We start from the raw sequence: 13,307 nt of genomic DNA on the forward strand, positions 1-13,307 counted from the left end.
TTATTAATTTAAACAGTAATGCAGTCTTAAACTGTTAATAAATTATTAATTTAATCAGTAATATAATCTTAAACTGTTAATAAGTTATTAATTTAATCAGTAATGTAATCTTAAACTGTTAGTAAATTATTAATTTAAACAGTAATGCAGTCTTAACCTGTTAATAAATTATTATTTTGATCATTAATGTAATATTAAACTGTTAATAAATTATTAATTTAATCAGTAATGCGATCTTAAACTGTTGATAAATTATTAATTTAATCAGTAATGCAATCTTAAACTGTTAATAAGTTATTAATTTAATCAGTAATGCAATCTTAAACTGTTGATAAATTATTAATTTATTCAGTAATGTAATTTTAAACTGTTAATAAATTATAAATTTAATCATTAATGTAATCTTAAACTGTTCATAAATTATTAATTTAATCAGTAATGTAATCTTAACCTGTTAAAAATTTATTAGTTTAATCAGTAATGTAATCTTAAACTGTTAAGAAATTATTAATTTAATCATTAATGCAATCTTAAACTGGTGATAAATTATTAATTTAATCAGTAATGTAATCTTAAACTGTTAATAGATTATTATTTTGATCATTAATGTAATCCTAAACTGTTAATAAATTATCAATTTAATCAGTAATGTAATCTTAAAATGTTAGTAAAATATTAATTTAATCAGTAATGTAATCGTAAACTGGTAATAAATTATTAATTTAATCAGTAATGCGATCTTAAACTGTTGATAAATTATTAATTTAATCAGTAATGTAATCTTAAACTGTTAGTAAAATATTAATTTAGTCAGTGATGTAATCTTAAACTGTTAGTAAATTATTAATTTAATCAGTAATGCAATCTTAAACTGTTGATAAATTATTAATTTAATCATTAATGCAATCTTAAACTGTTAATAAATTATTAATTTAATCAGTAATGCAATCTTAAACTGTTAATAAATTATTAATTTAATCAGTAATGCAATCTTGAACTGTTAATAAATTATTAATTAAATCAGTGATGTAATCTTAAACTGTTGGTAAGTTATTAATTCAATCAGTAATGCAATCTTAAACTGTTGGTAAATTATTAATTCAATCAGTAATGCAGTCTTAAACTGTTATTAAATTATTAATTTAATCATTAATGTAATCTTAAACTGTTGGTAAGTTATTAATTCAATCAGTAATGCAATCTTAAACTGTTGGTAAATTATTAATTCAATCAGTAATGCAGTCTTAAACTGTTATTAAATTATTAATTTAATCAGTAATGCAGTCTTAAACTGTTAATAAATTATTAATTTAATCAGTAATGCAATCTTAAACTGTTAATAAATTATTAATTTAATCATTAATGTAATCTTAAACTGTTAATAAATTATTAATTTAATTAGAAATGCAATCTTAAACTGTTAGTAAATTATTAATTCAATCAGTAATGCAATCTTAAACTGTTGGTAAATTATTAGTTTAATCAGTAATGCAATCTTGAACTGTTAATAAATTATTAATTAAATCAGTGATGTAATCTTAAACTGTTGGTAAGTTATTAATTCAATCAGTAATGCAATCTTAAACTGTTGGTAAATTATTAATTCAATCAGTAATGCAGTCTTAAACTGTTATTAAATTATTAATTTAATCAGTAATGCAATCTTAAACTGTTAATAAATTATTAATTTAATCATTAATGTAATCTTAAACTGTTGATAAATTATTAATTCAATCATTAATGTAATCTTAAACTGTTCATAAATTATTAATTTAATCAGTAATGCAGTCTTAAACTGCTAATAAATTATTAATTTAATCAGTAATGCAATCTTAAACTGTTAATAAATTATTAATTTAATCAGTAATGCAATCTTAAACTGTTAATAAATTATTAATTTAATCATTAATGTAATCTTAAACTGTTGATAAATTATTAATTCAATCATTAATGTAATCTTAAACTGTTCACAAATTATTAATTTAATCAGTAATGCAGTCTTAAACTGTTAATAAATTATTAATTTAATCAGTAATGCAATCTTAAACTGTTAATAAATTATTAATTTAATCAGTAATGTAATCTTAAACTGTTAATAAATTATTAATTTAATTAGAAATGCAATCTTAAACTGTTAGTAAATTATTAATTCAATCAGTAATGCAATCTTAAACTGTTGGTAAATTATTAATTTAATCAGTAATGCAATCTTGAACTGTTAATAAATTATTAATTAAATCAGTGATGTAATCTTAAACTGTTGGTATGTTATTAATTCAATCAGTAATGCAATCTTAAACTGTTGGTAAATTATTAATTCAATCAGTAATGCAGTCTTAAACTGTTATTAAATTATTAATTTAATCAGTAATGCAATCTTAAACTGTTAATAAATTATTAATTTAATCAGTAATGCAATCTTAAACTGTTAATAAATTATTAATTTAATCAGTAATGCAATCTTAAACTGTTAATAAATTATTAATTTAATCAGTAATGTAATCTTAAACTGTTAGTAAATTATTAATTTAATCAGTAATGTAATCTTAAACTGTTAATAAATTATTAATTTAATCAGTAATGTAATCTTAAACTGGTAATAAATTATTAATTTAATGAGTAATGCAGTCTTAAACAGTTAGTAAATTATTAATTTAATCAGTAATGTAATCTTAAACTGTTGGTAAATTATTAATTTAATCAGTAATGTAATCTTAAACTGTTAACAAATTATTAATTTAATCAGTAATGTAATCTTAAACTGTTAGTAAATTATTAATTTAATCAGTAATGTAATCTTAAACTGTTAATAAATTATTAATTTAATCATTGATGCAATCTTAAACTGTTCATAAATTATTAATTTAATCAGTAATGCAATCTTAAACTGTTAATAAATTATTAATTTAATCAGTAATGTAATCTTAAACTGTTGGTAAATTATTAATTTAATCAGTAATGCAATCTTAAACTGTTAATAAATTATTAATTTAATCAGTAATGCAATCTTAAACTGTTCATAAATTATTAATTTAATCAGTAATGCAATCTTAAACTGTTAATAAATTATTAATTTAATCAGTAATGTAATCTTAAACTGTTAATAAATTATTAATTTAATCAGTAATGCAATCTTAAACTGTTAATAAATTATTAATTTAATCAGTAATGTAATCTTAAACTGTTAGTAAATTATTAATTTAATCAGTAATGTAATCTTAAACTGGTAATAAATTATTAATTTAATGAATAATGTAATCTTAAACTGTTAGTAAATTATTAATCTAATCAGTAATGCAATCTTAAACTGTTAATAAATTATTAATTTAATCAGTAATGCAATCTTAAACTGTTAATAAATTATTAATTTAATCAGTAATGTAATTTTAAATTGTTAGTAAATTATTAATTTAATCATTAATGTAATCTTAAACTGTTAATAAGTTATTAATTTAATCAGTAATGTAATCTTAACTGTAAAGAAATTATTAACCTAATCATTAATGTAATCTTAAACTGTTAGTAAATTATTAATTTAATCAGTAATGTAATCTTAAACTGTTAGTAAATTATTAATTTAATCAGTAATGTAATCTTAAACTGTTCATAAATTATTAATTTAATCAGTAATGCAATCTTAAACTGTTAATAAATTATTAATTTAATCAGTAATGTAATCTTAAACTGTTAGTAAATTATTAATTTAATCAGTAATGTAATCTTAAACTGTTCATAAATTATTAATTTAATCAGTAATGCAATCTTAAACTGTTAATAAATTATTAATTCAATCAGTAATGTAATCTTAAACTGTTAATAAATTATTAATTTAATCAGTAATGTAATCTTAAACTGTTAGTAAATTATTAATTTAATCAGTAATTTAATCTTAAACTGTTAGTAAATTATTAATTTAATCAGTAATGCAATCTTAAACTGTTAATAAATTATTAATTTAATTAGAAATGCAATCCTAAACTGTTAATAAATTAGTAATTTAATCAGTAATGTAATTTTAAACTGTTAGTAAATTATTAATTTAATCATTAACGTAATCTTAAACTGTTAATAAATTATTAATTTAATCAGTAATGTAATCTTAAACAGTTAATAAACTATTAATTTAATCAGTAATGTAATCTTAAACTGTTAGTAAATTATTAATTTAATCAGTAATGTAATCTTAAACTGTTGCTAAATTATTAATTTAATCATTAATGTAATCTTAAACTGTTCATAAATTATTAATTTAATCAGTAATGTAATCTTAAACTGTTAATAAATTATTAATTTAATCAGTAATGTAATCTTAAACTGTTAGTAAATTATTAATTTAATCAGTAATGTAATCTTAAACTGTTCATAAATTATTAATTTAATCAGTAATGCAATCTTAAACTGTTAATAAATTATTAATTTAATCAGTAATGTAATTTTAAACTGTTAGTAAATTATTAATTTAATCATTAATGTAATCTTAAACTGTTAATAAATTATTAATTTAATCAGTAATGTAATCTTAAACTGTTAATAAATTATTAATTTAATCAGTAATGTAATCTTAAACTGTTAGTAAATTATTAATTTAATCAGTAATGTAATCTTAAACTGTTAATAAATTATTAATTTAAACAGTAATGCAATCTTAAACTGTTAGTAAATTATTAATTCAATCAGTAATGCAATCTTAAACTGTTGGTAAATTATTAATTTAATCAGTAATGCAATCTTGAACTGTTAATAAATTATTAATTAAATCAGTGATGTATTCTTAAACTGTTGGTAAGTTATTAATTCAATCAGTAATGCAATCTTAAACTGTTGGTAAAATATTAATTCAATCAGTAATGCAGTCTTAAACTGTTATTAAATTATTAATTTAATCAGTAATGTAATCTTAAACTGTTAATAAATTATTAATTTAAACAGTAATGCAATCTTAAACTGTTAGTAAATTATTAATTAAATCAGTGATGTAATCTTAAACTGTTGGTAAGTTATTAATTCAATCAGTAATGCAATCTTAAACTGTTGGTAAATTATTAATTCAATCAGTAATGCAATCTTAAACTGTTGGTAAATTATTAATTCAATCAGTAATGCAGTCTTAAACTGTTGGTAAATTATTAATTCAATCAGTAATGCAGTCTTAAACTGTTATTAAGTTATTAATTTAATCAGTAATGCAATCTTAAACTGTTAGTAAATTATTAATTTAATCAGTAATGTAATCTTAAACTGTTGGTAAATTATTAATTCAATCAGTAATGCAGTCTTAAACTGTTGGTAAATTATTAATTCAATCAGTAATGCAGTCTTAAACTGTTATTAAATTATTAATTTAATCAGTAATGCAATCTTAAACTGTTAATAAATTATTAATTTAATCTTTAATGTAATCTTAAACTGTTAATAAATTATTAATTTAATCAGTAATGTAATCTTAAACTGTTGATAAATTATTAATTTAATCATTAGTGTAATCTTAAACTGTTCATAAATTATTAATTTAATCAGTAATGCAGTCTTAAACTGTTAATAAATTATTAATTTAATCAGTAATGCAATCTTAAACTGTTAATAAATTATTAATTTAATCATTAATGTAATCTTAAACTGTTAATAAATTATTAATTTAATCAGTAATGTAATCTTAAACTGTTGATAAATTATTAATTTAATCATTAGTGTAATCTTAAACTGTTAATAAATTATTAATTTAATCATTAATGTAATCTTAAACTGTTAATAAATTATTAATTTAATCAGTAATGTAATCTTAAACTGTTGATAAATTATTAATTTAATCATTAGTGTAATCTTAAACTGTTCATAAATTATTAATTTAATCAGTAATGTAATCTTAAACTGTTAATAAATTATTAATTTAATCAGTAATGCAATTTTTCACTGTTAGTAAAATATTAATTTAATCATTAATGTAATCCTAAACTGTTAATAAATTATTAATTTAATCAGTAATGTAATCTTAAACAGTTAATAAACTATTAATTTAATCAGTAATGTAATCTTAAACGGTTAATAAACTATTAATTTAATCATTAATGTAATCTTAAACTGTTGGTAAATTATTAATTCAATCAGTAATGCAGTCTTGAACTGTTATTAAATTATTAATTTAATCAGTATTGCAGTCTTAAACTGTTATTAAATTATTAATTTAATCAGTAATGCAATCTTAAACTGTTAATAAATTATTAATTTAATCAGTAATGCAATCTTAAACTGTTAATAAATTATTAATTTAATCAGTAATGTAATCTTAAACTGTTAATAAATTATTAATTTAATCAGTAATGCAATCTTAAACTGTTATTAAATTATTAATTTAATCAGTAATGCAATCTTAAACTGTTAATAAATTATTAATTTAACCAGTAATGTAATCTTAAACTGTTGGTAAATTATTAATTTAAACAGTAATGCAATCTTAAACTGTCAATAAATTATTAATTTAATCAGTAATGCAATCTTAAACTGTTAATAAATTATTAATTTAAACAGTAATGCAATCTTAAACTGTTAGTAAATTATTAATTTAATCAGTAATGTAATCTTAAACTGTTGGTAAATTATTAATTCAATCAGTAATGCAGTCTTAAACTGTTGGTAAATTATTAATTCAATCAGTAATGCAGTCTTAAACTGTTATTAAATTATTAATTTAATCTGTAATGTAATCTTAAACTGTTAATAAATTATTAATTAAATCAGTGATGTAATCTTAAACTGTTGGCAAACTATTAATTCAATCAGTAATGCAATCTTAAACTGTTGGTAAATTATTAATTCAATCAGTAATGCAATCTTAAACTGTTAATAAATTATTAATTTAATCATTAATGTAATCTTAAACTGTTAATAAATTATTAATTTAATCAGTAATGTAATCTTAAACTGTTGATGAATTATTAATTTAATCATTAGTGTAATCTTAAACTGTTCATAAATTATTAATTTAATCAGTAATGCAGTCTTAAACTGTTAATAAATTATTAATTTAATCAGTAATGCAATCTTAAACTGTTAATAAATTATTAATTTAATCATTAATGTAATCTTAAACTGTTAATAAATTATTAATTTAATCAGTAATGTAATCTTAAACTGTTGATAAATTATTAATTTAATCATTAGTGTAATCTTAAACTGTTAATAAATTATTAATTTAATCATTAATGTAATCTTAAACTGTTAATAAATTATTAATTTAATCAGTAATGTAATCTTAAACTGTTGATAAATTATTAATTTAATCATTAGTGTAATCTTAAACTGTTCATAAATTATTAATTTAATCAGTAATGTAATCTTAAACTGTTAATAAATTATTAATTTAATCAGTAATGCAATTTTTCACTGTTAGTAAAATATTAATTTAATCATTAATGTAATCCTAAACTGTTAATAAATTATTAATTTAATCAGTAATGTAATCTTAAACAGTTAATAAACTATTAATTTAATCAGTAATGTAATCTTAAACAGTTAATAAACTATTAATTTAATCATTAATGTAATCTTAAACTGTTGGTAAATTATTAATTCAATCAGTAATGCAGTCTTGAACTGTTATTAAATTATTAATTTAATCAGTATTGCAGTCTTAAACTGTTATTAAATTATTAATTTAATCAGTAATGCAATCTTAAACTGTTAATAAATTATTAATTTAATCAGTAATGCAATCTTAAACTGTTAATAAATTATTAATTTAATCAGTAATGTAATCTTAAACTGTTAATAAATTATTAATTTAATCATTAATGTAATCTTAAACTGTTAATAAATTATTAATTTAATCAGTAATGTAATCTTAAACTGTTGATAAATTATTAATTTAATCAGTAATGTAATCTTAAACTGTTGATAAATTATTAATTTAATCATTAGTGTAATCTTAAACTGTTCATAAATTATTAATTTAATCAGTAATGTAATCTTAAACAGTTAATAAACTATTAATTTAATCAGTAATGTAATCTTAAACGGTTAATAAACTATTAATTTAATCATTAATGTAATCTTAAACTGTTGGTAAATTATTAATTCAATCAGTAATGCAGTCTTGAACTGTTATTAAATTATTAATTTAATCAGTATTGCAGTCTTAAACTGTTATTAAATTATTAATTTAATCAGTAATGCAATCTTAAACTGTTAATAAATTATTAATTTAATCAGTAATGCAATCTTAAACTGTTAATAAATTATTAATTTAATCAGTAATGTAATCTTAAACTGTTAATAAATTATTAATTTAATCAGTAATGCAATCTTAAACTGTTATTAAATTATTAATTTAATCAGTAATGCAATCTTAAACTGTTAATAAATTATTAATTTAATCAGTAATGTAATCTTAAACTGTTGGTAAATTATTAATTTAAACAGTAATGCAATCTTAAACTGTCAATAAATTATTAATTTAATCAGTAATGCAATCTTAAACTGTTAATAAATTATTAATTTAAACAGTAATGCAATCTTAAACTGTTAGTAAATTATTAATTTAATCAGTAATGTAATTTTAAACTGTTGGTAAATTATTAATTCAATCAGTAATGCAATCTTAAACTGTTATTAAATTATTAATTTAATCTGTAATGTAATCTTAAACTGTTAATAAATTATTAATTAAATCAGTGATGTAATCTTAAACTGTTGGTAAACTATTAATTCAATCAGTAATGCAATCTTAAACTGTTGGTAAATTATTAATTCAATCAGTAATGCAATCTTAAACTGTTGATAAATTATTAATTTAATCATTAATGTAATCTTAAACTGTTAATAAATTATTAATTTAATCAGTAATGTAATCTTAAACTGTTGATGAATTATTAATTTAATCATTAGTGTAATCTTAAACTGTTCATAAATTATTAATTTAATCAGTAATGCAGTCTTAAACTGTTAATAAATTATTAATTTAATCAGTAATGCAATCTTAAACTGTTAATAAATTATTAATTTAATCATTAATGTAATCTTAAACTGTTAATAAATTATTAATTTAATCAGTAATGTAATCTTAAACTGTTGATAAATTATTAATTTAATCATTAGTGTAATCTTAAACTGTTAATAAATTATTAATTTAATCATTAATGTGTGTGTGTGTGTGTGTGTGTGTGTGTGTGTGTGTGTTTTATTTCACCTTTAAAGATTACACAATTGAATTAATACTCGAGACAAAATATAATTAACCAATGCGTGAAAAAATAACAATAAGTAAGAAATGATGATGGGGCCCATTGCGAAATGGCAAAGCCAGTGGTACGCGAGCCCGAGTCAGCAGCACAAAAACCAGACCGTAACACTCACTCTCCAGACTGGAGATGGTGCCTCAGTTCCACCTTATATTTACCGAGACATTTTATTGATCTTATTGAATTAGGTAGTCGATTCCACAGCGCAGGTGTTGCAAAGTTTGAGGATCGTTGACCGGCTACAGTTAGATGATTAGGTACGGGAAGAGAAAGTAATTGATGACGAGTATTATAAAATGGTAGTGCTGGATCACATTTTGAGTAAAATAATTTATGGGCTTGAATAAGCAACTTATATTTATGCAATTTATCAATAGTTAAAATATCAGAGGTTTTAAATAAATCGTTTGTTGGAAATCCAAATGGCTTACGGTTAATGATTCTGACAATTTTCTTTTGAAACTGTATTATTTTGCTAAGATGAATTTTGGATGCATTGCCATAAGTTTCTATTGAATAGCATAATTTGGAGTGAATAAGTGTGTAATAAAGCATAATCAGCAATTTTTTTGGAATGAAAGCACTTATGCGGTAAAAGATGCCTGATATAGGCCGTAAATCTAATAAAAGCTTACGAGCGTGGGAAGACCAGTTCAAATTTTTATCAATTGACACTCCAAGAAATTTGACTTCATCAATTGCTTTAATAAAAGTGTTATTAAAAAGAATAGGCTGATCAAATTTAATTTTGCTCTGGTAATTTTTAAAAACAGTAAAACAGGTTTTGTCAAAGTTAATGGTTAATTTGTTCGTTTGACACCAATCAGCTAGTTTTTCAAGATCAGATTGGACTTTAGGTAAATCGTCGTTTAGGTTCTTTGAACTCATAAACAAATTGGTATCATCAGCATACAATATAGGAGTTAGATGAGTTAAACAATCACAAAGATCATTTATGTAAATTAAGAATAAAGTCGGGCCTAGCACCGAGCCCTGAGGTACGCCACAAGTCAAATTGTCAGCGTTAGAAAAAGTATCATTAATTTTTGTTGTTTGGGTTCGGCGGGTTAAATAGCTTTGTATCCATCTGATGGTTAACTCACTAAAATTAAATTGCTCTAGCTTTTTAAATAATATTGCGTGATCGATCGTATCAAAGGCCTTCCTGAAATCTATAAAAATTCCTATAACACATTCACTTCGGTCAAACGATTCTAGAATTTGGTTAGTAAAAGTTGAGATGGCATCAGATGTGCCTCTAGCTCTTCTGAATCCAAATTGGTTTTTATATAAAAGTGATTTATTTTCTAAATAATCAACAATTTGTTGATTAACAAGTTTTTCCAATATTTTACTAAAGACTGGTAGAATTGAAATTGGACGAAAATTACCGCATTCATTTAAAGAACCCCCTTTGTGCAAAGGTAATATTTTAGCTTTTTTAAGTGCATCAGGTACCTTCCCAGTCTCTAGTGATTTGTTAAAAATCTTACATAAAGGGTAAGCAATACTCTGTGAAACCGATTTCATAAATTTAGCAGAAATTTGATCTAGGCCAGAGGCTTTGTTTGAATTTATTGTATCTACAATTTTTAATAAACCAGTTATATCGATGTATTGGAATTCAAAAGCTTCACCAGCATTATTTTCAAGCCACAATGCTTGATTTTGGATAGGGGGTTGAGGTACTAAGTTTACAAATTTCAAGGCCAGTCTTTTACCAATATTACTAAAAAAGGAATTGAGCTCATTAGCTTTTTCAACATCCGTTATGGCTAGTTCATCAGGATTAAGATAACAAATCAGTTTAGAAGGCTGTTTATGGCTATTTGTCTTTTGTTTTCCTAGAAGCTCATAGTTTACAAGCTGCCAAATCTGCTTTGAGCTGGTGCAGCTATTGAAAGCTTGTGAAAAATAATTATATTTGGAGTCCCTCAAATTCCTGCTAACATCGTTTCTAAGTTTGTTATATTGGCACTTCAATTTTAAATTGAGTGGGTTAGATTGAAGTTTTCTATGAAGACGATATTTCTTTTTAATGCTCAACAAAAGGTTTTCAGTCATCCATGGCTTTAAGAAAGTTTGATTAGATTTAGTGTTTACTGATTTTTGGTATTTACATTTCTGGGAACAATCAGATAATTTGTCAAAAAAAGCGTTATAGAAGTAATCGACATCATTTGAAAAGATTTTGTCCCAATTAGTGTTTTCAAGCATGATTCTTAGACTTTTATAATCAATTACAGGATATGAATTAATAGTTTTTCGGGAGATGGGTTGATTATTTTTAAATTTGTGAAAAAATGAAAATGTGGGCAAGTGGTCACTAAAGTCTGCGCTTATAGTTCCAGATGTCACTGTCGGACTAACAAAGTTTGTCAAAATGTGATCCAAGCACGTCCATTTGTTTGAGGGCTTAAAATGGTGGGTTGCAATAGTTATAGTGTTATAAAAACAGTAAGTTGCTAACAAGTTGGCATAGTCATCACTAGAATTGTCTAAATAATCAATGTTGATATCACCAGCAATGATGTGATTACTTGCGTGAGAAGAAGAAATGTGGCGTTCAAGATCATCAAGAAATTCAGCAACACCTGCGCTGGGCTGCCGATAAATCACAGTTAGAATAATAGGTGAAGCATAAACACCAAAATGCAGTCCAACAGAATGAGTGTCAGACCCAGCAATGTCCACAGCCGGCAACACCTCCACACCAATGCCATCTCGCACATAGATCCCAGCTCCACCTCCGCGTGTAGCACGTTGCGCACCTGAAAAAGTGTAATTTGAAATTTCAAAAAATTTTGTCTCGTCATCATTCAACCATGTTTCTGTTACACAAATAACATCAAAAGGAACATTACAACATGCCAGAAATTGTTCAAAAAGAAAAAATTTATTTCTAAGGCTCTGGCAGTTCACGTTAAGTATTGAAAGTTTGTCAGCGAAGAAACTCTGGCTGAACAAAAAATCATTAATACAGTATCCATGACAATCTAGATCTAAATCCAATTCAGAATCTGCCATTTTGCCAGGAAGCTCAGTAGTAAAAGTTCACTGGAGTATTTAAAGAAGTTTTAGCGTTTCTAAATCGTCTTCAGAGTTTATAGGGATGGCATCCGAGTCAGGAGTTTTACGCAGATATATTCTTTGATTAGATGTCCACACATATTTATAGTTGTATTCCACTTTAAATTGCCGGGTTTTCCAGAAAAGTGTGCTTTGAGCACGACTCAATACTTCATTGATATAGATCCTTCCTGTTTCTTTGAAACCAAGTGCTGAGAGGGATTGAATGTTTTTTCGATATTGCTGGAAGAACTCATTGCGCTGATTGGTTTGGGTGAACTTTATGATGATGCGCTTGCTTTGTCTAATGCGGTATATCTTGTCGATGGTGGTAGGTAATTTATCAGATTTGAAGGAACTTAGCAATTTCTGATAAGCAAGGTTCAGATTTTCCGATTTATCATATGGAATCCCATTTAACTCGACACATTTTGCTCTTTCAGCATACTCTGCTGCTTCAATTCGAGACTCTAAGCCTTCCAGTTTACCGATTTTAGATTCTATTTCTACTATGGATTTGGATAAATCTCTCTGCTTGAGTTGAATGCCCTCATTTTCTTGATGAACGTGATTGAGAGACTTTTCAAAATCGGACTGTTTGCTCTCAATTAAATTGAGACGAAATTCGATATTACCAAGCTTAGTAAGAATTAGGTTTAATTTTTCGTCAATGTCGATAAGCTTTGGACCGGCTTCCTGATCACTATTCTCTGTCGATTTAGCTGCTCCCTTTTTAGGTCCCATATCGAAAAGTGTACTAGGCACTTACCCGATTCGAGGGTGGCTCATAGAGATATCACCACCCTCGCTTCCTCCACTTGCAGTACAGAATATCCAAGAATAATATAATCAGCAATCCAATTGAAGCAGAATGCTAAGTAAAGTAGTTGCTGTGATAAAGTTTAGTTATTAACATAAAGCTGTGAGAGAGTGGAAAAAAGCACAACCTCTCTCTACGAAAGCCAACTGCCAACTGATGTAATCTTAAACTGTTAATAAATTATT

The 13,307-nt window shown here is 23.2% G+C and overlaps 1 protein-coding gene across 1 annotated transcript; it reads right to left on the reverse strand.

Moving 5' to 3' along the window:
- Nucleotides 1-12,299: 12,299 nt before the first annotated feature.
- Nucleotides 12,300-13,046, reverse strand: LOC137406858 (uncharacterized). The gene has a single exon (XM_068093464.1). The coding sequence runs from the start codon at nucleotides 13,044-13,046 to the stop codon at nucleotides 12,300-12,302; it is 747 nt and encodes a 248-aa protein (XP_067949565.1).
- Between the last annotated feature and the right edge of the window lie 261 nt (nucleotides 13,047-13,307).

Source organism: Watersipora subatra, chromosome 10, assembly GCF_963576615.1.
Source record: "Watersipora subatra chromosome 10, tzWatSuba1.1, whole genome shotgun sequence".
Classification (NCBI taxonomy): domain Eukaryota; kingdom Metazoa; phylum Bryozoa; class Gymnolaemata; order Cheilostomatida; family Watersiporidae; genus Watersipora; species Watersipora subatra.

Excerpts from the sequence above, each read along its gene's own strand:
- LOC137406858 (XM_068093464.1), bottom strand. The coding sequence starts at position 13,046 with ATGGGACCTAAAAAGGGAGCAGCTAAATCGACAGAGAATAGTGATCAG.